The 25,251-nt window shown below is 57.1% G+C and overlaps 6 protein-coding genes across 6 annotated transcripts; 2 read left to right on the forward strand and 4 right to left on the reverse strand.

Annotated features, from left to right (window-relative positions):
• Positions 1-680: 680 nt before the first annotated feature.
• On the reverse strand, positions 681-2,280 carry SLS55_009391 (uncharacterized protein; the record flags this gene model as incomplete). The annotated part of the gene is made up of 6 exons (XM_066780792.1): positions 681-816; positions 865-941; positions 994-1,129; positions 1,213-1,946; positions 2,052-2,126; positions 2,179-2,280. 6 exons carry the CDS (start codon positions 2,278-2,280, stop codon positions 681-683), a joined length of 1,260 nt encoding a protein of 419 aa, XP_066628738.1.
• A 1,293-nt stretch (positions 2,281-3,573) lies between these two features.
• SLS55_009392 (uncharacterized protein) lies at positions 3,574-4,770 on the reverse strand (the record flags this gene model as incomplete). The annotated part of the gene is made up of 1 exon (XM_066780793.1): positions 3,574-4,770. The coding sequence occupies one exon, from the start codon at positions 4,768-4,770 to the stop codon at positions 3,574-3,576; it is 1,197 nt and encodes a 398-aa protein (XP_066628739.1).
• A 1,832-nt stretch (positions 4,771-6,602) lies between these two features.
• On the forward strand, positions 6,603-8,194 carry hxk1 (hexokinase; the record flags this gene model as incomplete). The annotated part of the gene is made up of 3 exons (XM_066780794.1): positions 6,603-7,199; positions 7,253-7,707; positions 7,768-8,194. 3 exons carry the CDS (start codon positions 6,603-6,605, stop codon positions 8,192-8,194), a joined length of 1,479 nt encoding a protein of 492 aa, XP_066628740.1.
• Positions 8,195-9,705: 1,511 nt separating this feature from the next.
• On the reverse strand, positions 9,706-11,273 carry SLS55_009394 (uncharacterized protein; the record flags this gene model as incomplete). Its single annotated transcript, XM_066780795.1, has 4 exons — positions 9,706-10,412; positions 10,477-10,594; positions 10,648-10,922; positions 11,003-11,273. 4 exons carry the CDS (start codon positions 11,271-11,273, stop codon positions 9,706-9,708), a joined length of 1,371 nt encoding a protein of 456 aa, XP_066628741.1.
• Positions 11,274-11,760: 487 nt separating this feature from the next.
• Positions 11,761-19,964, reverse strand: GCN1 (translational activator of GCN4; the record flags this gene model as incomplete). The annotated part of the gene is made up of 4 exons (XM_066780796.1): positions 11,761-12,896; positions 12,950-17,648; positions 17,702-19,785; positions 19,835-19,964. The coding sequence occupies 4 exons, from the start codon at positions 19,962-19,964 to the stop codon at positions 11,761-11,763; spliced, it is 8,049 nt and encodes a 2,682-aa protein (XP_066628742.1).
• A 171-nt stretch (positions 19,965-20,135) lies between these two features.
• Positions 20,136-25,100, forward strand: SLS55_009396 (uncharacterized protein; the record flags this gene model as incomplete). Its single annotated transcript, XM_066780797.1, has 4 exons — positions 20,136-20,871; positions 21,334-21,641; positions 22,233-23,032; positions 23,081-25,100. 4 exons carry the CDS (start codon positions 20,136-20,138, stop codon positions 25,098-25,100), a joined length of 3,864 nt encoding a protein of 1,287 aa, XP_066628743.1.
• Positions 25,101-25,251: the final 151 nt, after the last annotated feature.

Here is a 25,251-nt window from a genome sequence, read left to right on the forward strand (position 1 = left end):
TGCACCCTAGGTACTGACCGCCAGCCTGCACCGCAGGGTTTTCACATGGTGAAAAAACTCGGCGGCCGCGCTGTTCCTGAGGCCGCAAGGCGACGCCTGACGGTGGGTTCCAAGGTTGGTGATCACAGGATCATCCTTGGTGCCCCGCCGGCACCACAGATGTGCAGAGGCGGACAGCCGACGGGGCTCGAGGCGGCTGCCGCCCGGGGAGATCACCAGTCCACATCAGTCCAGCCCAATCAACGGGCGCCAGGCCTGTACGTAGTGCATTTATGGCGGTGGAGCTCTTGCTCACCGCCAGCACCTCGCCGTCGCAACGCCCTGTCGCCTTACAGACGGCTCACCAATGCATCGACGCACTGCCGGGCCGTGAGTTGAGCTGGCCCACTGTCCACGTCTGGTTGTCAATTCTGCAACACAAGATAACCGACCTCTGGCGGTTCATCTGCGGCCACTCTCCCCTGCGCGTTTCTGGTCCAACCGATCTCGGCGGTGCAGGGATCCTCGATGAAAAACAAGAGGCTAACATTATTCTCAACATCATCCGCGTCGAAAATGTATCGCCGCCCTCCACGCCACCTCTACGCCACCATCCTTGCTTCCTTCGCCGTCAGCTCACATCACCGCCAGTTACCCCGCTACCCGCTTCCGGCCGAAATGCAAGTCACGCCTCTCGCCAATCAGTACTTCGGCTTGAACGGCATCGTCGACAGCTGCTGCCGGGCGTCACCCTTGATACCGAACAGCTTGTAAATCCAGGCCATGATGATGAAGAACGACTCTGGTTCGCCCATGTGCTTTTTGTTGGGGACGAATCTGTCACGTGTATCAGCACATGTTTGAGCTGCACCTCAGAATACGCACCTGGCTTCCTTAGACGGGCCATGCTGGAGAGCGACATAGTAGTCGTCTATTGGAAAGATTTCATCGTCCGTGCCCTGCTGCAGCGTCAGACGGCAACGTTCATAAGGGACCTCGGCAGCTCAGTCTTACGTTAACCAGCAACAGGCGCGTACAATCGGGCTTGTCGAGCGTTCCGTCGTTCAAAAGCGAGTACTTGTGAGCTTCTTGCTTGAACTTTTCTACATCATCGCCGTAGCCGAACTTGTAGGCCAAGGAGTGTGCCTCGCTAGTCGTCGTCAGCCAGCATGCCCCAGGAGCCTTTTCGCGTTGTTCTTTAGTTCGGCTTTTCTCTGGTCGAGACAAACTTACTCAAAGGGGTACTCGAGATGGTTCACCTGATCCAGCCACTCCTTGTCGAACATGTGATGACAACCGCCGCCCAGAGAAACGATGCCCGCCACACGGTGGGGGTGAGTGTACGCCAGCCTGATGGCGTAGAAGCCGCCGGTGGAGAAGGCCCAAACGGCGACCCTGTCGTGGTCGACGGCCTCCTGCTCGTCGAGCCAGTCGAGCAAGCTCGACCACTGCCGGTCCGGGCTCAGCGGGTCTTCCTTCGAAGCCGGCGAGTCGGCGGTGCCGGGGATCTCGACGACGACGGTGCCGACGCCTTGCTGGCGCCAGCCCTCCATCCATACGGCCAGCTCGGTGCGGTAGCCGTCCAGGCCGGTGATGATGACCACGACGGGCGCGGGATTGTCCTTGGACGCGCCGGCGGGCAACTGGTGGTAGACGGGGATGTGGCTGCCCTCGCCCGCAGCGGCGTGTCGGTGCGGGATCAGCACCTCTTGCACCGGATGCTCGCGCAGCTGCAAGCCCTTGAGGCAGACCTTCTTCCCTTCCTCCCACGCGTACCGCTGCTTCTCCGACCGCGGCGCGGGGAAGCGCGAGATGCGCCAAACCGCGGAGGAGCGTAGGTAATACTCGGACGCTTTCTCGCGCTCGCCCGCCGCCTCAGCCTCCTCGGCAATGCGTGTCAGCTTCTCGGCCTGCGGTCTGAAAACGGAAGCGTAGTCGTCCCAGTTGTATGGTTCGCGCATGTCCAGCTGGAGAGAGTGCGGGTGGTTAGCTGTTGTCAAGCCATTGTCCCAAACCTTAACGTTAGGCTACCGTATGGCGGGATCTAAGGCAAAGCCTTTGTTGGCGCTTACCCGGGTCATCTCCTCAACTATGGGCTCAAAGTCCTTTGCGGTGCCGAACATGAATGGGTACACGCCCATCTCGGCCTGGGTTTGTTAGTCGACAGCCGACAGCTGTGAACGGGGACTTTCAACTGACGGGCTCCTTCCACTTCGTCTCCCATAGTTTGGCGAAGGACTCGTGATGTGCGGCGGGGGTCTGCAGCTTGTCCTGAATGAAGTACTTTCCGCGGGCCGCCATGTTTTGCTGAGTTCCGGGGCTGCCCTGGTATTTCTTCCGCTGAAGCCAACAGATTGCCGAAACACGTGGTGGCTTGTTTGATAAGAACAAATGCAAGAGCTAAGGAGTGCGGAGGTGGCAGGGTCGGACGGCGCCCTTCAGCCATGCTTATTATATGCATTGCGGGGAGGGGCTGCTCGCGCTTCGGTAGTATGCACCGAGAAGACCGAAAGTGAGCAGAGGCGTCATCGTAAGCTGCTCATCTCGCATCTCGGCGCTCGGCTGTGAGGACAGAGACGTGCGGGCTGGGGTCTTGTCGGGCAACGGAGGATTGAGGCTGTGATCGTGCGGAAAGTGGTTCGGCTCGCCCGAAGTTGCGTCAAACAGGGACCCGAGAGGGGAGCCGATCCTCGCTTACCCAAACTACTGACGATGCAGCAGAAGAATATCGTCCATACGCCCGAGCTTTCGGAGAGGGTCTGCGTTTGGTGACTCCCTCGTTGTTTGCACGTTTGCATGTGAGTGGAACGGACTACTCGGCGTGAGCCAGAACCAACATCTTCTTCACCCCTAACCCTTACATTGGCACGCAGGGCTTCTCGTGCACGCAAGATGTAACAAGATAGAGGGGAAAAGGAAATAAAGACGGTGACCAAAACACATCCCCATCCACGCTTTAGTGTCACGGATGGTTGAATGTAAGCGGTTGCAATCATGCTTCTCAACCGAGATGGATCAGACGATAGCCGTTTGTGCCAAAAGCAGCGCAGGCAGCTTTCTTCACCATCCATCTATACGGGTATCTGCGAAACGGACCGGCCCGCCTTAGCTCCCGTCCATCCAGGTTCTCCGGCATGAAGATCTACTATGCTAGGAGGGGCGGAAATGCACTTGAAGTGAGGGAGGAAACGACGGCGCTGGTGCGCCAGCGCCCTACAGATCAGCGTCCTTGCCTTACCACGGACACCAAAAGCCGGAGGAGACTAGCACATGGCCGACGATGCTCATCGAACTGTAGATACATATTAGCGAATGGAGCTGGTTAGTGGGCCGTGCGAGTGGAATAGGAGGAGATATCCCGAGCTGTCACGCGAGATCGCTCTTAGGCTACCAACTTGAAGCCGCTTGATAGATGTTCCTCTGATCAAGGTCAAAATTCATTTCACGAGGCGTGATTCATGGGCTGCAAAAGAGTTTGAGGCCGTGCCGATGCCGTGCGACAGCTCTGATATGGTTCAATCATCTATCTCTTTGGCGTGCCCATGGCAACGCATGCAAGTCATACCCCATACAGGACTGCAGTCATTAGTGCGCCTATCCCAAAGGAAATTGGCAGGGAAGTGGGGTGTCCTGCTCGGAGACCGCATGCTCCAAACCGTCATCGCCCTCGTCGTCTTCCTCCCAGACAACAGTCTCAACCTTCTCCATCATCTGTATCTCCTCCAGCTTCAAAAGCTCGAGATTCGGGCAACGAGTGCTCCACAGAACACCTACGTCTTCGCAATGGGCAAAGACATTCTTGAGATGAACCATCGTCAAAGTAGACCACTTGATGGCCGGGGAGCTGAAGTTGTGACCGCCGTAGCGGAGGTCTAGTAAGAGGGGGTTAGGTCCAGTGGGTCCAATCCAAGAGAAGCGAAACTCTTTCAGAGAGCGAGAGAAACTGCCGAGGTGATCATGAAGCGCCTTGATGAAGTCCTTTTGGTTAGACTGGCTGTAATGCGGTAGCGGATTAAGCAGGCCAATGCTGAGGTTCGTGATATGTCCCCAGAATGCCTCTGCCATCCAAGTGCTCTGTTTGAAAGCAGCGCCACGCCAGCGAAAGTGCAACAGACCTGTAGCATTTATAGGAGATAGCGTGATGTCGCGCAATCCAGCAGGCAACACGGCCTCCAACGCGGCACGGATGGACTCGAGGATAGCCTCGCCAGTTCCGAATTTGTGCCAGTCAGGCTGACCGGGCGCGGAAATAGAAAGCGTCTCCAGAGAGCCAAGGATATGGAACAGCTGCATCCAAAGCGAGCTCTTGTTTTCGTCGAAGAGAGAGACTCCACGATGGACAAGAGGGAGAACCGGGTTGAGCATGTCGTCAAGATGGATGTAAAAGTGTGTGCAGAAAGAGGCAATGTTCTGAAGGGCGATGAGAGAGAGATGTTCGTCGAATCGATTGTGAAGACGGCGACTCAGATGCAGTGTGTTGAACGCGAGCGTGGAGAAGTCGAAGTCGTCCCCTTCGACCCAAGACTTCACAGCCTTGTTGACGAGGCGAAGGCTTAGGAGATCTTTGATGTCGAGGTTCTCGCGGATGATGTCACCGACAAGCAGAGGGGCTTTCGTGGAAGTCTCTTGGGGATCACTGTAAGATCCGACCGCAATATCAGTAGTCGGGTACAACATCTTGGAGAGGTAACTGCTGCGAAGTACCGTGGCTGACTGCTTCTTCTCGGGCTCCGTCTTTGCGTGTGGCATGGAAAGGATCTTCACCAGTGTGGATAAAGCTGCGTCAGACATCGCGAGGACGTCAAGCCGAAATTTGAAGAAGTGTCTGAGCGGGTGTCATAGCCCAGCACGCGTAAGCTGTGGTGTGATAGGCGACACGTGGGCGGATGGCAGCTTGCGAGTTGTGCCTGAGGGTCACGCGTCAGCGGAGCAAGTCGCGTCTTGTGATGAGGGTGCGTGGGAGAGGAAGAGCTGTGTTATTGACGTGTAGGTTGGATCGTGGTCACTCTGCGGGATAGCCTCGGGGCACGCCGCAGCAACGCCGTGCCCGCTGGCTGGCGGCAGCCTACAGGCATTGCCAGGCCCTTGATGATAGACGAACCAGTCAAGGGAACGGGCTTCAAACAGCGTCCGGGGAAATCGGCACGCCGATGCAGCGCGTTCGAAACCCGCGGGCCGGGACACGCTTCTTTGGAAGACCATGACGACGTGTAGCGGACGCGACAAGAAGAGCAGGCAGCACTCTTAGACGTGTCTCGGCCGAGGCGTCGGTAGGAGGAAGCAAGCAGGCTTGCAGCAATCGCAGGTTCTCCACGAGTGTGAGTGCACCCGTCATTTTATCTACCCAGATGCGCCCATCGATCAGTATGAGCTGGTAATTCCAAGGCGGGCAAGCACCCTGGAAACTTCTGTGCGGTCCGTTCCATGGAGTCCTGAGTCCATGGTGGTGTCGCGGTCTCGTGGTGCAGGGGCCCGGCCAGGAAAGGCAACTGCCCGATTCGGGAACGACGCTTGCACACGCTCCACAAACACCATTCGGGTAGGTCTATGTGCGTCTGCTGTTGGCTTCATACCCCAACCTCGCTTTCCACGTGAGGGTCCCTCCGCGCCGAAGCGTGCCACAATTCGTTCTGGCGCCACAAGCTTCTCAGGGTGGTCCATTACGAAAGGCGATGCGCGTGTCGGCGCCTTGACGTGTTGCTGCACGGGGTTGCATGATGAATAAATGGAGCTTGGGGAAGGGGTATGTCCTGTCGATGCTCTGCTTGGCTTCTGCAGCGTGCAGGATCAGAGTTACACGGCGCGCGGGTGGTGCTTTGTGCAGGGCCGGCCCCGGGCGCCGTCGGCTTTGACCGAACAACATCACCAACCCGCCACTATCAGCACCGCGCCGTTAAGGCAGCCGGGCAATCGGTGCGAGTGACGTTGGAGTGGAGCCCGGATTGCACAGCTGTGGAGCGGGATGAAGTCCACGGCCGGTCGCAGGAACCTTCTTCCGCCGTGTACCGCCCCGGGGCCAGCAGCGCGCGCGTCATAACCGCTGCCGTCTGCTGCCCGCCGTCGACAAATTTCCTCCTCCATCCTTTGCCCACAAGCCACTAACAACCAACACCACCCGCCTCTGTAAGTGCCCTTCGCTCTGCCCCTCCCCGCGCCCCTCTCATCGTTCCGGCCACTCCCGCCCGCCCAATGGCCGCGTCGAGCGCCTTCGCCTGCGGCCAATGGCTGCGCGGGGCCCACGCGAGGGGCAGCTAGCGGGGTGACGGAAGCAGCTTCCAGCACTTATTCAGCTGCCCTACACCTGCCAGTCGCCCCCTCCGCCCTCGACCTTTGCTCTTGCCCTCCACAAAGGCCCCGCCGCCCGCTCCTGCTGCGACATCGCTCGTCACGGAAGCTGTTCGGCGAGTTGTGCCCGCTCAGCTGAGCTCACGCCTGCATCACAAACTCTTTGATCACGCAGACCTTCCGCTAATCTCCGCTATTTAAAGCCCTGCCGCCCGCTTCCACACCACCGCTTCACCTCAGACCCGAGACCGGAGCGCAGAAACCGACGATTCTGCGCCATTCCCGCCAATCTATACCCCGCACCTCATCATCCACGCCGATAACAACAATCCGCCACCATGGTTGGTCTTGGTCCCAGGAAGCCGCCGTCCCGTAAGGGTTCCATGGCCGATGTGCCCAAGGATTTACTCCAGACCATGAAGCGCCTGGAGGAGCTGTTCACCGTTCCCCAGGCAAAGCTCAAGGAAATCACCGACCACTTCGTCACAGAGCTCGAGAAGGGCCTGTCGAAGGAGGGCGGCAGCATTCCCATGATTCCCACCTGGGTCATGAACTTCCCTGATGGCGAGGAGACTGGCACTTACCTTGCACTGGACATGGGCGGCACCAACTTGCGTGTTTGCGAGGTCAGCCTGTCTCAGGAGAAGGGAGAGTTCGACATCATCCAGTCCAAGTACCGGATGCCTCAGGAGCTGAAGACAGGCTCCGCTGACGAGCTGTGGGAGTACATTGCCGACTGCTTGCAGCAGTTCGTCGAGTACCACCACGAGGGCGAGGACGTCAAGTCGCTCCCTCTCGGTTTCACCTTCTCCTACCCCGCTAGCCAGGACTTCATCGACCATGGTGTTCTGCAGCGCTGGACCAAGGGCTTCGACATTGATGGTGTCGAGGGCAAAGATGTCGTCCCGCCTTTCGCCGCCGCGCTCAAGGAGAGGGTTCGTTGCTCGGCCACCCCTCTACAAAAGCAGCGCTGACGGTGCAACTCTAGGGCGTCCCCATCAACGTTACCGCGCTTGTCAACGATACCACCGGTACCCTCATCGCCTCTGCTTACACTGATCCCCGCATGAAGATTGGCTGCATTTTTGGCACCGGCTGCAACGCCGCGTACATGGAGGACTGCGGTTCCATCCCTAAGCTTGATCACTTGAACCTCAACCCCAAGGACCTCATGGGAATTAACTGCGAATGGGGAGCTTTCGACAACGAGCACAAGGTTCTACCCCGTACCAAATATGACATCATCATTGACAAGGAGTCTCCTCGCCCTGGCCAACAGTCGTTTGAGAAGATGATCGCTGGTCTCTACCTGGGCGAGGTCTTCCGTTTGGTCGTCCTCGACCTGCACGACGATCCTCACTGCCACATGTTCGAGGGTCAGGATGTCAGCAAGCTCAAGAAGCCCTACACTATGGACTCTTCGTTCCTGGCCACGATTGAGGAGTAAGTCGTTTCCCCTACCCCTCATGTATCGGGAATGCTGCGATATTGATTAAGCTACAGTGACCCTTGGGAGAACTTGCAGGAGACTGCCGATTTGTTCCAGAACACGCTGGGCCTTGTCCTTAACAAGCCCGAGCTCGAGCTTTGCCGTCGCCTGGCAGAGCTTATTGGTACCCGTGCCGCCCGCCTCTCTGCTTGCGGTGTCGCCGCCATCTGCAAGAAGAAGGGCTGGACCGAATGCCACGTCGGCGCTGATGGCTCCGTGTTCAACAAGTACCCGCACTTCAAGGCCCGTGGTGCCCAGGCCCTGCGTGAGGTCTTCGACTGGCCCAAGGGCAAGCGTGACCCCATCGAGATCGTTCCCGCCGAAGATGGTTCCGGTGTGGGTGCCGCGCTCATCGCCGCACTCACTCTCAAGCGTGTCCAAGCAGGCAACAACGCCGGCATCCGTGATCCCAAGGGCATGCTTGAAACCATCAGGCAGTAAATTCACGCATGTCACTGAAAGACACCGCTGCTGTTCCTTACCTTTATGACTTCATATTTTTTACAGGCGCCACACAGCAGGCAAGGCAGCTTCACGTCAATGTGAGGAATGAAATGATGGGGCGACCTCTCCAGCTATTGGAGACGAGACAACTGGCGCTGCGTCATGAGAAATGGATGATTGTTTTAGATATGGGAATAGACTTTTTGGCCGAGAATTGATACTTCTTGCTCTCCCTCTGCCAAAATGCCACTGCCACTGGCCAAGATCAAGGGTTTTCAATCCGAACTCCCTCGAGATAAGATAATGGGACTATCGCCCCTGTATCTGATTGGTCCGAGCATGAGTCGTAGTAGACAGGTGTATCTTTTGCTTGAATGGAAGGTAAAACAGCAAAACAGAGAGCTACTGCTGTTCATTAAGGCGGACTGCGCGTTCCATCTCCCGGCCCCTCAAGAACGAGAAAGAAAACTAAGAATAACGATGCAGCGCAATCCTCGACTATACTTACCCCCGTATACGCCGTTATCTACTCTTCTTGTCAATTGGAAGAAGAAAGCCGCTCAAGAGCAAAAGACTCCCACACGTAAGATGGTTAGAGAGCAAGAACACTTCGCTTCCTAGAGAAATTAGCAGCAATGAATAATTCTTTTGGCATAAGAATATCTTCTCTTTCCATTTGGGTATCAGAAATAGGGAAAATGGACTACTAGCCACAACCACCCTCCCCTCCACTCCCCTGACCACCCAACTCTCGTTCTTCTTCTCCTCCAATCCACCGGATTTTTTTTTTTGAACAGACCGAAGCGATTCGTTGCTTATATCCGCCCCACCACCACAATCCAAAAGAAAAGATCAGAACGCCCTTTACCCCACCGGCCACCCAGCCTGCACGACCCAAGCCAAAGAGGAGAACACCATGTACTAAAGCCATCTGCGCCTCCTCCCACCGTCCCCCCTGCTCTCACACCTCCTGAATGGAACGTCAGATCAAGGTTCCCGGCAACCGTGAGGCACCACCTGCTTACCACCACTCCGCTCCACCCCTGAGGGATGATTTTTATGCAGTTGGTACGCAAGAAAGAAGAGGGGGGGAAAAAAAAAGTAAGAACGCCCTTACGCATGCACTCCGAAAACGCTACGAAGCAACAAAGAGAAGGATGGGGAGAGAAGGAGGAAAATCCCAGCGGAATCATGCGCATCAAGGGAAAAGCCCCCCAATGACGAAAGAGAAAGGCATATCAAGTAAGTATGCGCGCGAGGGTGGTCTATGGAGGAGAAAAGATTTATGTGTTGAGCCAAGTCGAAAATGCAGTTCGAGGGTTCCAAGGGAGGGACCAAGGTTCGGGGGAAAATCCATCCACAAGAGTCGAACTCGAATGATGAAGCGCAGCAGATGTGCAAAAACAATAGTAGTGGTACAGGCGTGTTCCTGCGGGGTCCCTTCCGTTGCTCGTTTCCTTTTCCCTTTGATTTAAAAAAGCTTTTTGAGACGCTCGCGCGAAGACCGGTTATTGACCTACGGCCAATATGTCGTCAAGCACAGAATTGAGCGTTTCGCGATCCTTTGCCGATGCGCCCTGCCAACCCCAGTCATCATCAATCATCATCTCATCCGGATCGCGAGGCACGCCGTTACTGGTGGTGCCATTCACGCCATTTACTGCCATTCCGTTGGGGAGGCGGGCAGCCACGGCGCTGTTTTTCGATGCGCGATAGTCGTCAATGTCCATTCTTTCTGCATCGTAACTCTCGCCGTCGTAATAACGGGCATTCATTACACCGGCCATGATGAGCGGAACCTGTCCGAGGTAGCTGTCGCCAAGCTCGACGGCGATGCGCAAATCGCCCATGTTGAGCGGTTTTCTGTTCTTGCCTTCCTCGACCTCGACGGGAAGCAGACCGGCGGGGTTGCGCTGGACTTCGCCCTGTAGCCACTTTTCCTCCTCGAGTTGTAATTGCTTCTTATACGCCGCCGTCTTTATGTAATCGTCTCCATTGCTGCGCACGCGGCCGAGTATGTTCGAGAGCACTTCCTTGATGAACGTCTCCGTCGCGATATTCATGAAGGAGGCTGCGTCTGCCGATGGACCGGATGCGATGCCCTCTTCGTAGCATATGGGCGTCATGCGCGCGTCGATGGCGGTCGTATCCGGAAACTCGAACGTCTCAGTGCAGAGCGGTTGGGCGTAGCGCTTCCGAATCTCGAGGTCCCAATCTGCGCCAGTCAGCGAAGCTCTTCTACGGGCAGTAAGGCGGAGTGGATGTGGAAGTGGACGCACTGGTTTTGCTGAAGCCAGCAGCCGACGCGGTGCCGGGATCTGGTAGTGATATTTGCTTTGCAGCGTGGTACTCCTGTAGCTCCTTGGTAAAGTAGTCCGTGGGTTCCTGATGGAGAGTCTGCACATGTGGTTAGCGCACACAGCTCTCCCGAATCTCATCAGGTAGCTTACGTCGGGGATGGCCTTGAGGCGCTTCCTCTCGCGACCTTGTAGCTCCTTGACCTCGGTCTTGAGGCGTAGCTCGGCGGCATCGCCGCTGCTCGGCTTGCTCGTCGCACTGGGTTTGTCGTTGGCACTGACCCAACTGGCGACGCCGGGCTCGGGTGGGTCGCGCGTCGTATTCGCATAGATGGCGGCGACGAGCTGGTTGTGCTGGTGCTCCCGCGCCGCGTCCACGGCGATGAACCAGTCTATGCGTCGGCCGAGCTCCTGCTGGTTGAGGCGGCCTACGATTGCGCGAGCGGACGTGTCAGCAGCCAAAGGTAACATGCAGGGCGGCAGCTCTCCTGCACAAGCACGAACTCACCCAGAACAAACAAAGATATCGCTTCCTTGTATGCGGCCCAGTGCTCGCCAATCTGCGCCTTCAGGGCCGTGTACAGCGGCTCGATGTCTATGCGCGGGGCGCTTTGCTTCAGGTTGGTGCCGGGCTTGAGCGGCGTGAGCGATGCGCCGGGCGCGGACGGCCCCGAGGCCGAGGTCGAGGAGGCCCCATTGAGGCCGGGCAGCGTCTTCGCGGACAGGGTGGGCGTCGACGACGGCTCCGCGGCCGACTCGGAGCGCGCCATGCTCGCCATGGGTTGGGCGTGTGATGCGGATGCTCTACTGGGCGCGGGGGGCGGCAGCGGCTCGGTGGTGTGGACGGCCGCGCATCCACGCTGCACGCTGCACGCTGCACGCTGGACGGTGGGCCTCAGTCCCTCGGGCGAGGGCGCACGGGGGGTTTCGCAGCCAGCGCGGGCGATGGCAGGCGCGGATTCGATGGCTTCGCGGTGCAGTCGATGGCGGCGCGGCGTGGAGCTGATGAAAGGGCACGCGTGCGGCGGCGGTTTCGGAGGTGATGTCGAATTAAGCTGTGCTGCAGCTCCCACGGTCCCTGTGCCATAAGCCCCAGCCCAAGCCAGAGCAAATGCCACCTAGCTCTGCACCCCGCCCATCCAGGCCCGCCTCACCTGCTACTGCGAGCCATGCACGCCTTTCCACGGCTATCGCCCGTAAATCACCATATATTTTTTTCTGCGTCGCGAGCTGCCACCTACATGAGATCACTCGCTAGCTGCACCTTCACTCATCCCCAAACCCACCTTCCCCCAGCTCCACCTTGCCCACCGACCACACTTCACGCTCGTCCTCCATCTCGTCGCTGCTCAAGCCCAAGCCGCCCTGTCCACCCTCGGCCTCCTTCCTCTCCCTGGCCTGTGCCGCCAACCTTGTCGCAACGCGCTTGAAGTAGTCCTGCATACTCCTCTTCGGCCCGGCGCCCAGCGATGCGCCGGGGCCCGCCATGTACTTCTCGAACACGGCATTTTCCTCCGTGACTACGTCGAAGATGGCCAGGAATGCCGCCTCGGCCGCCAGCTTGACCGGGATGATCATGTCCCTGACGCACGCGAAGACGGGCTGCGCCAGGAGCCCAAGGTGCGGCCTCACGAGGTCGTTGTGGTGCCTGCTGACTGTACGGAGGACCACCAGCGACAGGCGCCGCGTGTCGACCGCGTTGCCCGGCGGAATCACCTGTGCCAGCGCCTCGAAGATGGGCTTGGTCGAGTCGAACGACTTGTTGCTTGACTCGGTCAGCAGATACTTGCCTGCTGCCAACACGCAGTTGTCGGCGACCATGTCGTTGGAATGAGTGATCCCGCTTGCCATGGTTGCAACCGTCTCCTCGCTGCGTGACCCGGTGAGCGTCTCGGGAGACTCGAGCAGGATCGAGTTAATCGCCAACACCGAAGACTTGTTGTACGAAGCCGTGAGCACCCGGTTCTTGATGAGACTGTCTGCCGTCTCAGCAGGCAAGTTCTTGATGAGCGCTCCTAGCAGGCGTGCGTTCTGGATCGACATGGCATCGTCCGCCTCGGAAATGTCCGCATCGATTAGACCGAGGATAGAGTTGCGCGAAGCCTCGCTCATGTTGCCACCCGCCTTGCTGACAACCTCGTACAGCGCCTTCAGCATTGCCGTCCTAACGCCATGGTCCGACGTCTTCGAGCCAGTGACCAGCTCGGCAATGAGAGGATCGATACGTGGCGTCAGCGTGATGAGTGTTCCAAGCGCCTTGGCAGCACGGATTCGGAGGACTTCGCTCGACGTGTCGGCCAGGGACTTGGCGAACGTCCTCTGCAGCTGCGGCAGGAAGGGCTTGAGGAACGTCGGAATCTTCTCGAGCAGGTTGTTTAGTGTGTAGAGGATGGCGGCTGAAACTACGCGGTTAAAAGTGGACTAGATGGTGGTGGCAGTAGACTTGAAAACTTACCCTTGACCTCCACCGAACGCTCCGAAACAACACGAATCAAAGGACCGGTGATTTGCGTGACAGCTGGACGCAAGGACTCCGCGCTCGTGCGGTCGATAATATCCGAAATGGCAAGGGCTGCCTGAGTCCTCTGGTCGGCTGAGCCGTTCATGAGACCTTGCAGGAAAATTGGCAGGATGGCGTTGATGCCCTTTGGCAAGTTGAAACCAGGCAGATTCGAGCCTGCCACGCCAACTTGCTGGAGAACCTGGCGGGTGGAGACGACCAATGACTCCATCTCCTCCTTGCGCAGGCGGCCCGTCAGCGCGCTCAGTGCCGTCCAAGCTGCCTTGACCACCTCCAGGTCGCTGTCGTTGAAGGACACGAGCAGCGCCCGGATGAGATCGGGGTAGTAGCGGGACATGTCTACTTCGGCGGCTTGGAAGAACCTGGCCAGGTGAAGGTCCGCTGCGCGACGCTTGTGGTGGTCGTCGTGCTTGACCAGCGCCAGCATCACGCTCATGATGGTGGTGAGACCGTCGTACTCGTCGACCGACACCAAGACAGTGTCGAAAGAAGTGTCGAGCTCCTTCCGCAACTCTTCGTCTTTGGTACTGACGATGTTGTCCATAAGAGCATTGAGGATCTGCGGCAGCTTGCGAGTCATGGCGGAGCTGGCTACCTCCGCAAGAGAAGCAATTGCACGAGCATTGAAGGCAGAAATAGGCGAAGCAATAAGTGTGGGCAACAGGTTCGGGAGGATAATGTTGCTTCTTGTCTGCTCGGTAAGGAGAGTAAGAAGAGCGGACAAGGCGTTCTGGGCATCCTCGTCGGACCGGAGCAGGTTGAGCAGGAAGGGAAGAACCTGGTCGACTGCCTTCTTGCCAAGGATCTTTTGTAGAGCATCGAATGCCTCGGCAGCAGCTTCGCGGACGTCGTCGTCAGAATCAACCAGTGCCGTCCGCACCACCGAGATGAGCGTCTTCTCATATTCCTCCAAAGCGTCTGGCGCGGCAGACGCAATGAGCTCGCGCAGGGCAATGCAAATACCTTGCTTGGCGTCGGTGTCAGTGGAAGACTGGAGGCCTTCTTCAAGCGTGGGCAAGAGCGTAGCAAGCACTCCCTCGCCAGCCTTGCGAATAAGCTCGCCAAGAGCGTTGCTGGCAATGACCTTTTGCTCCATGTTGGAGCTTGCAAGGCGGCGGATGACGAGCTGGGTGAGCGTAGGGATGAGCTCGCGGAGAGTGCGAGGAGAGGCAACCAGAGCCTTCCAAACTTGAATGGCCGCCGTGCGGACGAGACCGGAGGTGTCGCAACGGCAGATGTAGAGGGAAGAGAGGACTCTATTGCGTCTCTCCTCGCCGAGCACTTCGAGCAGCGATTGACCTGCCTCCCTGGCACTTTCCTCGTCCTCGTCCTGCTCAGCCTTGCTGCTGATACCTGTGAGGTTGAAGAGCAAGTCTCCAACAAGCTCGACGGAGCTGAGACGAATGCGGTAGCTGTCGTCGGCAAGACCCCGCTCGAGCTCGGGAAGCAGGAGGTCAATGGCGCGGGTCGCAAAGTTCTTGACGAGAAGCCGACCAGCACGGAGAGCCGTCTCGCGGATGGACTCAACATCGTCGGCAAGGCCACCAAGAATTGGCGGAATAATCTTCTGAAGGTAATTCGAGAAACTGTTACCAAAGCATGCCGGCAAGAAGATAAACAGCGACATGAAGCCCTCGCGAACGGAGGGCTTGGAGCTAGTAACGTTCTGCAAAATAGACGGCAAAGTCTCCTCCAGACGGCTTGTGCCGAGACCAGCAAGGACCTCACTGAGTGCCTGTGCGGACCCAAGTCTGTCCCCAGCACCTGTGTCAGACTTAAGCGTAGCCATGAGGCTGGGGATGAGGTCAGGAAGGGCATCCTCGCCGAGCTTCTCAACAGTGGACCCAAGGGCCTTTGAGGCCGTGGCACGGGTCGTGGGGACGGGGTCGACGATGGCCTCGCGTAGGCCGGCGACCAGGATTGGCAAATGAGAGATGAGATCCTTCCGCTCCGTCAAGTGAGCCAGACTGCCAATGATCTGGGAAGCCTTGCGCTTGGTGGCCGACCTGTCGCCCAGGCCACGCTCAAGGATACGGACCACAAGTGCGAGCGACGGTGCGTCGAGATAGTGCACGAAATTGACCTTGATGAGGGACTCGAGAGCCTCGTCCGTGTGCCTCGTGGGATCGCTGAGAGCTTTGAGGAGAATGTCGACTACACTCTTGATTTCGGGGTTGCTGATGACTTCTCCGAATCGTTGTAAAGAACGCTTTGCCGAGGCTCTGACCTCCTTGTGAGAATCGTTGAGGACGGTGGTCAGAGGCGGGATGATCTCCGGAAGACTGATGGCAAGCTGCTGCGGGTCCAAGTAGGCCATGGCACCCAGAGAGTCGCAAGCACCCTTCTTGCTACGCCATTGTTGCTCGTCCAACCCTTCAAGCAAAGTAGGGAGGATCTGCTTGACGCCATAAGAGCTCAGGTTAGCAAAGCATGTCTTGGCTGCATCCAAGCATGCCTCGCGGACGTCTGCGCTGGTGTCACCAAATCCTGCGAGAAGTTGGGGCACAGTCTGGATGACATAGGGCTCGAAGATACGGCCAAGGATGAGAGCAAGTAGCTCGTAAGCCAAGAAAGCTCCTTGCCTTGCGTTCTGATCTTTCTTGTTCTCACCCGCCCCCCTGAGCGTAGAGAGGATGCGCTTTTCATGAAGAAGGACGAGACCTTTGCCACGGACAATACCAGCCAGACCATATGCCGCACCTCTACGGGCTGCATACTTCTTTGATTGGAGGAGCTCGTCCATGACATGCTGGACGTAATCCGAAACCTTGTCATCCGAGGCCCGCACAAGCGGTGGGAGACATTCGGCAACTGCATACTGGACAGTTTCGGACGGAGTGCTGAGCGTCTGCAGAAGGCGCTGCACAACCTCGGGGACACGGTCATCTCCAGAAGGGAGATGGCGAGCGAGAGCTCCATAAAGGATGATAATGGCCTCGTTGACCAGGTCGGCAGCCTCGTTCCCTTGGTCAGGTGCCTCGAGGGCACGCTCAAAGAGCTCCATGAGTTCCTCAACCTTGAGCTGCCCACGCTGCGAAATGATGGTCACCGACGCATCGACCATCTCATCGCGAACACCTGCGCTCTTGTCGCCAAGAGGGCCCTCTTGAATCATGAAGGACACAAAAGGTCTCAAATCCTCCGCACGGAACTGGCTTGCAAGCTCGCGGAACGCCAGAGCAACGCCGTTCCTCGCCTCCCAAGGATCTGTGAGATCTTTCTTGATAGGCATGCCATACCTGTCACGTTCTGGTAATCTTGGCTTAGCCATCTCCTTATAGATATCTTGAAGTTTCTTGATGATGCTTTCAAAGACATCTGGTTTGATGGAGACACATTCAGCGAGAGAACGTGCTGCAGCCCTCCGAAGCTGTTTGTCGGTAGCTTGAAGGTACGGAAGCATTCTGAAGGCGGCATCTTCGGGAAGCTCAAGGCCGTTCGCCTCCCAGATGGATTTTGCAAGGTCGACGTTCTCTTGCACATCGTCATGGCATGCAAGCCAGATGTCTTCTGAGAAGTCAATGTCGATGATGTCAACTTCTTCGTCAATGGTCTGAAGGACGGACGTCCTGACCGAAACTTGTGGCACAATAGCACCCTTCGTGACAGCCAAGGTCTCCTCGGCATTCAAGTCGGACCCGATTCCTCGGCAAAGATCCATCAGGCAATCCTTGACAACCTTGAAGTGCTGCGTGAACTTTTGCATGGACGTGATGAGTGTAGAAAAGAGCTTGCGGCGGGGAAGAGTCTTGTCAGAGCATGAGTTAGTGTGGAAGGAAATGAATTCCAGAGCAAGGACGATCTGCTCATCAGCTTCTTCCTCATTTACTCTGTCGACGGCACCATTTTCAAGCACCAAGAAAACCAACGGGAGGATGTAGATGAGTGAGATACTGTCAAGCGGACGCTGCTCGCTCAGAAACCTCGTGCGGTAAAGCAATCTGGTGACAAGGTCGCCAAGGGGCTCATCAGCGAGACCATCTGGCAGGAATGCCATGTTCATGGCCCGCAAGGTAGCAATTCCGAAGAACGGCTTGTGCACGCCTAGTCTGGGCGAGATGCGCTCAGCACAAGCGATGTACGCAGAAGTAGCGGCGTCGGCGATAACAAGGCCGGCACCGGCATCCATGGCTTGCAAAATTGAATCGATGGCCGGTCCAAGCCATAAGTTCGCTTCGGTAGGAGGGCCGGTTGCGAGCGCCTTGATCGTACCGACACCACGTTGGAGCGAGGCCTCGGTGATAGCGACTTCTTGGCGGATTTTAGACTCCTTTTCCACTTGTGCTTTGACCTTGGCGTGCTCCTCTGGGGTGAGCTTCTTCTGTGTGCCCTTCTTCGACGCGATCTGGTCTCGCAGCTCTTGCTCCCATTTCCAGGTGTCGTAGTCCGCGTCACCTTTGGAAGGAACCCGAGCCTGCTGCTTAGCAAGCACGTCGATGAATGGTGTGCCCTCCGGAGTGCGAAATATGGCTGCTTCAGTAGGACCAACGTTCTCGAGCTGTTTTGGATCGAGATCTTGCTTGATTTGTTCTACAAGCCGGGGAATGGCAACTTCGGGCGCAACGAAGGCAAGGTCTGCGCCGGCAGAGTAAGCGCCTTGCCTAACCAGAGGAGTGTGAACCGAAGAGGTTCCCTATGTAGCAAGTTTAGTCAATGCAAGTCGAGTGCCAATTCCAGGTGACTCACCTTAGTCGCATTGATGATAGTTTCGATGCAGCGGTCAAGTTCGCTCTTAACTAGCTCACCGGGATCAACGCCAGTCTTCAGACAAGTATCAATCCAAGACACCCGTGGCAGAAGCTGAGGCCGGGCTAGTACAAGCAGATTGACTAATTGCGAGCGCAGCGTTGAATCGTCGATGGGAACCTCGAGGGCCTTCTGTTCTTCAGGCGTAAGGCAAATCGCGCGCAAGGCAAGATAAAGCTCGTCATTGCCATTCTTAGACGTGGTGGCCGCAGTGTCCTTCTCGTTCAACTCCACATTTCGGCGCCACCTCCAGAGACCGTTGATGATAATGTGCGCAATTCGGGCGGGATAGCGAGCGTAGGCCTTGGAAAGGGAGCGTATCGCTTCTTGACGCACGCTGGGGGCAATCCCGGCAGCTGAAGTAAAGTACAAAAAGGCCTGCGACCACGACTCTTCAGTCGGCAGGTCTTCTCTACCTTCGGCAATCGTATCAGTTACAGAAGCAAGGGCGCGAAGGCCCCAAGCCAAGTCTTCTTCTGTAGTAAGCTTGGAGTACACCCTGTGGTTCAGTAGGAACGAGGGTTTGGGCTCGGCCATCATGACGTTCTTGACGATGGAAGCCTTCGTGAGTGCAGCTTTGATCTTCTCATCTTCCAGCTTGCTCCACTTGGAGAGGCCAAAGGCAGTGGCAATATACGCGACTGTGACTAGACCACTTTGCACAGCAGGAATAGGGTTCTTGATTACCTCTTGCCATGAGTCGAAAAGTTTCTGAACGACAGCCTGGACAAATGAAATGACACCTGCCTGCTTGGCCTGCTCTTCGTCAAGCGTCCAGAGCAGCTCCCCAATACGCAGAGCCCAAAGCCTTCGCACGGGCAGTCGCTTGTCGCCAAGGCCCTTGACAAAAGAATCAGTGACGGCGGACTCTGCTGAACCGCCAGTGGTAAGTGCAAACGCCAGGTGCTTGGAGATAGCGCGAGTCTCGGCGCCAACAGCCACTTCATTGGGCTCCTTGATAGCTACAGGGCCAAGACCAACGGGAATCTTTTTAGCGAGCGCCTCGGAGCTCTTCAAGGCCATGAGCATCTGTGCATGAATGGTCTTCTGCTCAGCCACGGTCACCTTTCCTTGCTTCAAGGGGTTCAGAATCTCGTCCGCAACCTTGTCTAGAATCTGGTCGTCGGCGGAGCGAGAGGCAACTGCCTCAAATGTCGATAGAGCACCGGCCCTGATGGTGGCATTTGTGGACTTGACGCTCGAGAGGAGGGGCTTGAGCAGGTTCTTTTGGAGCACTTCGGAGAGGTCCAAGCTCTGTGGGAGGGACTGTAGCATGGGGGCCAGAAGCCCGTTGAGGACAACCTCGGGGGCTCTTAGCAGTGCTCTCTCAGCGGGCGGGATGATCTCTTTCCGTAGGTCTTCTACGGTGGTGAACGCGGTGAAGAAATCATACAGGCCATTCGTGATGTGCCTGGGCAGGGCCGTCTTGGAGCCAATGATATCCCGCACATAGTAGGCGTAATAATCTTTCTTCTTCTCTTCCAGCACCTGCTTGGCAGCATCTATCCTAGAGCAGACACCAGCAATAACGCCCAGGAACACAGCGTTGCGTGCGGTGGGAGTGCTGCCCTTGGCGGTCAAGGCTGCCGCAGAGGACTGGATGGCATCCTTGCCAATGGACCCGTTTTTGAATACACGGCGGAGCGCACGGCGGGTAACGACCAGGGCTGAGTGCTTCAGGCCGTCGCGGCCGACAGAGCCTAGACACGCTTCGAGCAAGAGGGCGTCGGCGGCCACGACTTGGAGACCATATTTATTCCACAGTGTGTCGCGAGCACCGAACTCCTGCAGCAGTATGGAGCACCATTCGACAAGGCTGAAGACATTGGCGGCGGCGACGCTGGATTTGGCGGACTCGGCGTGCAGGAATTTGGCAATGCCACCAACCAATTCCTCGGCGATTGGGCTCGCGGAGGCAGCGCGGAGGCACTGGTGCACGGCTTGCCGCGAGGGGCGGTCTATGTAGAGCGGATAGGTATCGAACAGGATGAGCAGGACACCCTTGGCATCGCTGGGAGCGATGGCTGCGGCAAGGTCAGCGGGGACGGTGGAATTGGAGCTCGGCGGACGTACAGTTGTCGAGCAGCAGCTGCTCCACCAGCCGCAGCTTGGCGATGCGGCGCTTGGTCGAGCTGGAGAGGATGTCTTTGCGCAGGGCGAACAGGTCAAGACCCTGCGCGCCGTCGGTCTTGACCTCCGCCATGGTGCAACGGTCGCGGGGGATTTGGTGCGCGGAGGAAGGTGCGCGGGTGAGGTGGGTGGTCAGATTTACGCGGGTGCGGCGCAGATCTTGAGGCTGCCGGGCGATGACATCGCTGTCGCGCCGACTTGGCCACCACCTCGTCTCTTCCACCTCCACACATCCTCCACCAGCATGGCGCCCAAGAAGAAGAAGAAGGCCGCCGCCAACCCGGCGCGCGCCGTTGCCACCACCTCCATCGCGAGCAAACCCAAGCCCGACAAGAAGCTGGACTCCGCCGATGTCTCCGAAACGGGCAGCGCTGCCACGCCCCAGACGCCCGCTACGCCTGCCGATGCTGCTCCCTCCCCAGCCGGCATCGCCCCTGCCGCCAGGGAGCTGCACCAGCTCAGCCCGGAGGAGCTCGAGTTGCAGCTGGAGCGCAACGAGCTGCAGCTCTTGGTGGAGAAACATGCCCCGAAGGTCCGCAAGGAGTCCTCGCGCCACATCTCTAGGATCCAGACGGACCGCCGTGTCCTCCGCGCCCAGGCCCAGTACTTGCCCACCCGCGAATGGCTGCCGCAGGAGCTCACAGCCCAGATCTTGGATCTTATCAAGGATGAGATAAACGGAGACTTCTCCGCCCCGGAGCACAAGTACTCCATCCGCAGCCTCTCCGAGGAAGATGCAGTTCTCCGCCTGTGGACCCTGAACCAGACTCTAGTCGATATGGGCTTCTCCAAGGAGAGAGTCCGCCAGATGCTGCTTCTCATTTGCCGGAACCCGCCACCTTTGGATGCCAACACGCCCATGTGGGGTCTCCAGGAATGCTTAGATTGGTTTGCCGTTAACTGCCCTCCCGATGAACTTCCGCCCTATGAAAGCCCGGCTCTTCCGCCAGCAATTGATACGAGTAACTCTTCGAGGTCTAGTAAGTCCTACCATCTCTACTTTCGTCCCCTTTCGCGCCACGGCCGCCCTTGACCGTCAAGTCTTTGCGTGTATCATCAAGCCAGCAGCTGGCGGCCACTTGTACCCGGGACTATCAGACTTGGACCACGTGCACGGTACTCCGTCCGCTGAGACTGGCGTCCCGCGTGAGGCATTGCTACGCTGGCCAACGATAGGACACCCCAGCTAGGTGGATGTAGATTCCAGCAGACCATACGTGCTTCTCATCTGTGCCCCTCCAACGCACAGAATGGTCGGTCCCGGGATTCGTTGAGCTAAATGGCCTCCCAGCTCTTTGATCTTGCGATTCAATTCTCCTACGACTCTGTTCTCACTTGTTGGGAAATCTATGACAGTCCACTGACAGTGGTCTGCTCAGATTCTCCAAAACGCTCAGAGACTTCTGCTTCTGATCGGACTCCCACATCTAAACAAAGACCAGCTGCTCCTCAGCAAGGAGCCGATAGCCCTGCTCCATCCGAAGAAGATTTCGAGGTTAGCGATCTTGACAGCGATATGGAGCCGGATCAGTTGCTTGAGACTTATATTAACGCCAAGTCTCGCCTGTTCCAAGTTAACCCGGACCTCGTCACCACGGCTGGTTCTCGTTCGAAATCTACTAAGAAATCTCGTGGCGTCCAAACGCTGGCATCGCTGCCAAGAGGCGCTTTAAAGCTTCAGAGCAAGATTCAGCAGATCGAATCAGATGCTTTATTTGACCAGCGTGACGCTGATGAAAAGTGGGCATCCGTACGCATAGAATTGGCTCGGGAAACACCCGGGAGACCGAAACGTCCTAAGGAGACTAAAAGTAAGGAATGGGACAGCCCAGCGGAACCAGAAGCCAATTCCGCAAACGCCGCCGATGACATTATGCAACAAGCTGCTCTAGCCGGCGATGTTCTGACACAAGATGCGGATGATGGTGATGACCTCCTTGGTGGGATGTTCACGGCTGAACCAGGAGACAGCCAGCCTCTAGCGACTGGTGGTTCTGCTGGAGAGTCTGTCTCAGCTACCATACGCGACTTTGGTAAATCCACAGGCATGAATCCGCGTAGAATATTAGAAGAAGCCTGTCGCGCAAGGTATGTCCTGTCTGTCTGATTGCATGTCCTGCGTCGACGATGTGCTCACCTTCTTCACAGAGACTCCGGCGTACGTCTGACCTACAAGCACATCTCACCCACCACATACTCAAGTCGCCATTCCGTAACTATCACTTGGACAAAGGATCAGGAACCTATTGATGCCTCAGCAATCCCTGACATCATTTGCGAGGCTGGGCCAAGATCCACCACCTTCACCATGGCTAAAGTGGCAACTCCAGGAACCCAACAGAGTGAGGCGTATGTCTCAGTTGTTGCTCTCTTCTTAATTTTCTCGATTTCCTCCAAAGAGGAAAAGGTTTACATGAGGCTCCCGCCGGCCTGGAGAGATCTGTGGGCAGAATTTTCAGAGGCGCAGAAGAACATTACTGATGAAAAGGATCGGGCGATGGTCAAGGACCTTCGCGGTATCGTCCAGGAAACGCTTGAAAGGGAGGATGAAGACGGTGTCATATTGATGAATGGCTTCAAGAAACGCGGCAAGGGTGCGGGTGATGGTAATGGAGAGTCGCATCTCCCGATACGCACCAACGAGGTCTCCGAAGATGACTCGGAGCGCCTGAAAGAGTTATGGCAACGGAAAACTTCAACTCCATCGTATAAGCGAATGCTCGCGACAAGGTCTCAACTGCCAATGGCGCATTTCCGCGAGGCTGCGCTTTCAGCCATTGAGCGGAACCAAGTCGTCATCCTTTGCGGTGAAACCGGCTGTGGCAAGAGTACTCAGCTCCCCGCCTTTCTCCTCGAGCATGAGCTGTCCAGCGGTCGTCCATGCAAAGTCTACTGCACCGAACCTCGTCGTATCTCTGCCATTTCTCTGGCGCAGCGTGTCAGTGAAGAGCTGGGCGAAAACAAAAATGATGTTGGCACTTCTCGGTCCCTGGTCGGATATGCTATTCGATTGGAGTCTCACATGGCAGCGTCAACACGTTTGGTTTATGCTACCGTCGGTATCGTTCTGCGGATGCTTGAGTCTTCCAAAGGATTGAGTGATATCACGCATCTAGTTATAGACGAGGTTCACGAGCGGAGGTAAGCTACATGATCTAATTCAAAAGTACCGGAGCTAATCAATCACAGCATCGACACGGATTTCTTGCTCATTGTTCTTCGAGCTTTAATGGTTCGCCGCCCTGAACTGAAGGTGATCCTCATGAGTGCCACCGTCGATGCCGATCGCTTCTCGAAGTATTTGGACGGTGCTCCAATCGTGACCGTTCCAGGTCGCACTTTTCCCGTTCAGACCAAGTTCTTGGAGGACGCCATCGAGTTGACGCACTACGACGTCAAAACCCAGAAGAATTCCTACGCTGACCAAGAGGCCGCTGAGGACGATGAAGACAGCGCGGAAGGCAACAAGTCTGGGACCGGAGGGAATCTCCAGGGCTACAGTGCCGCAACTCGGAATGCTCTCAAGGAATACGATGAATACAGGATCGATTACGAGCTCATCATCCGCTTGCTCGAGAGGGTAGCGTACGATCCTGGCTACACCCCGTATAGCAAAGCGATCCTGGTGTTCCTTCCTGGCATTGCGGAGATCAGGCAACTGAACGACATGCTCGTCGGCCACGAGTCGTTCGCTCAGAACTGGCTCGTGTACCCGTTGCATTCCACAATCGCGAGCGAGGACCAGCAGGCAGCCTTCCTGGTCCCACCGCCCGGCGTGCGCAAGATTGTGCTCGCCACCAACATTGCGGAAACCGGTATCACAATTCCAGACATCACTTGCGTGGTTGACACCGGTAAACACAAGGAGATGAGGTTCGACGAAAGAAGACAGTTGTCCCGGCTGATACAGTCATTCATCTCGCGCGCCAACGCTAAGCAGCGAAGAGGAAGAGCTGGACGTGTTCAGGAAGGACTTTGCTTCCATTTGTTCACAAAATATCGACACGACGAACTTATGGCCGAGCAGCAAACGCCGGAGATGCTCCGCTTATCGCTGCAGGATCTCGTCATGCGCGTCAAGATCTGCAAGCTTGGCGATATCGAGCCAACTCTGTCACAGGCTTTGGATCCTCCGTCGACCAAGAATATCAGGAGGGCGATTGATGCCTTGATTGAAGTGGACGCTTTGACCGCAAGCGAAGAGTTGACGCCATTGGGGAGGCAACTGGCGAAGCTTCCTTTAGATGCCAATCTTGGAAAACTTGCGCTTCTGGCAAGCATCTTTGGCTGCGCCGATGTGGCCATCACCATCGCCGCCATCCTCTCCTCCAAGGACCCGTTCATAGCCCCATTTGGCCAGAGACAGCGCGCAGACTTAGCTCGGCTGGCATACCGACGCGGCGACTCGGACCTCCTGACCGCGTACCACGCCTATGCAACTTGGCGCAAGGTATGCACGACACCAGGGCAATCCGAATTCCAATTCTGCCAGAAGAACTTTCTCAGCCGGCAGAATCTGGCCAACATCGAGGACCTCAAATCCCAGCTCCTTAGCTCACTCGCCGATGCCAACTTCGTCGCCCTCACGCCCGACGAGCGCCACGCCCTCAACCGCTACCGGCCCTCCTCGCGCAACCGTAGCTTCGTCCCCGTCCTCGCGTCTGCCAACACCAACGCTCAGAATGACCTCCTCATCTCCGCCGTCGTCGCTTGGTCCTTCTACCCCAAGCTCCTGACCCGCGACGGCAAGGGCTGGCGCAATGTTGCCAGCAATCAGTCCGTCTCGCTCGCGCCGACGTCAGTCAACAAGCACCCGCCACCCGGCACCTCGCTCCGCTACCTCTCCTACTATCACATCATGCAGTCCGGCGCCAGCAAGCTGTACAACGCGCACTCGACGTCCGTCGCGCACGACGTTCCCCTCGCCCTCTTCGCCGGCTCTAGCTCGAGCGACGCTGACGCTCGCTTGCACGCGGGAGTCGTCGCCCTCGATGGCAACCGCCTGCGCTTTGCCGTCAAGGATTGGAAAACGTGCCTCGTTGTCAAGGTGCTGCGTCAGCGCGTGCGCGACGTCGTCAACACCCTCCTGCGCAAGCCGGGCCCGCAGTCACTGGACAGGCGGCAGGCGAGGTGGCTGGAGCTGTTCTTGAAGGTGTTCGACCGCGAGGGTCGGGATAGGGATACCGGGAGCGCGGTCAGGAAGGCTTGATTGAAGAAAAGCGAAGTAGAGTCGCGGAGAGAGGGATAGCATGGGCGTGTGAAGTGGAGGAGGCTGTAGGAGTCTGTCACAGAAGCTCTAAACCACACCCTTCCTCTCTTGTCCTGCTCTTTCATCAGATGAGGCACATACGTACGATCGT

The sequence above is a fragment of the Diplodia seriata genome (genome assembly GCF_021436955.1).
Source record: "Diplodia seriata strain FDS-637 chromosome Unknown scaffold_10, whole genome shotgun sequence".
In the NCBI taxonomy this organism is placed as follows: domain Eukaryota; kingdom Fungi; phylum Ascomycota; class Dothideomycetes; order Botryosphaeriales; family Botryosphaeriaceae; genus Diplodia; species Diplodia seriata.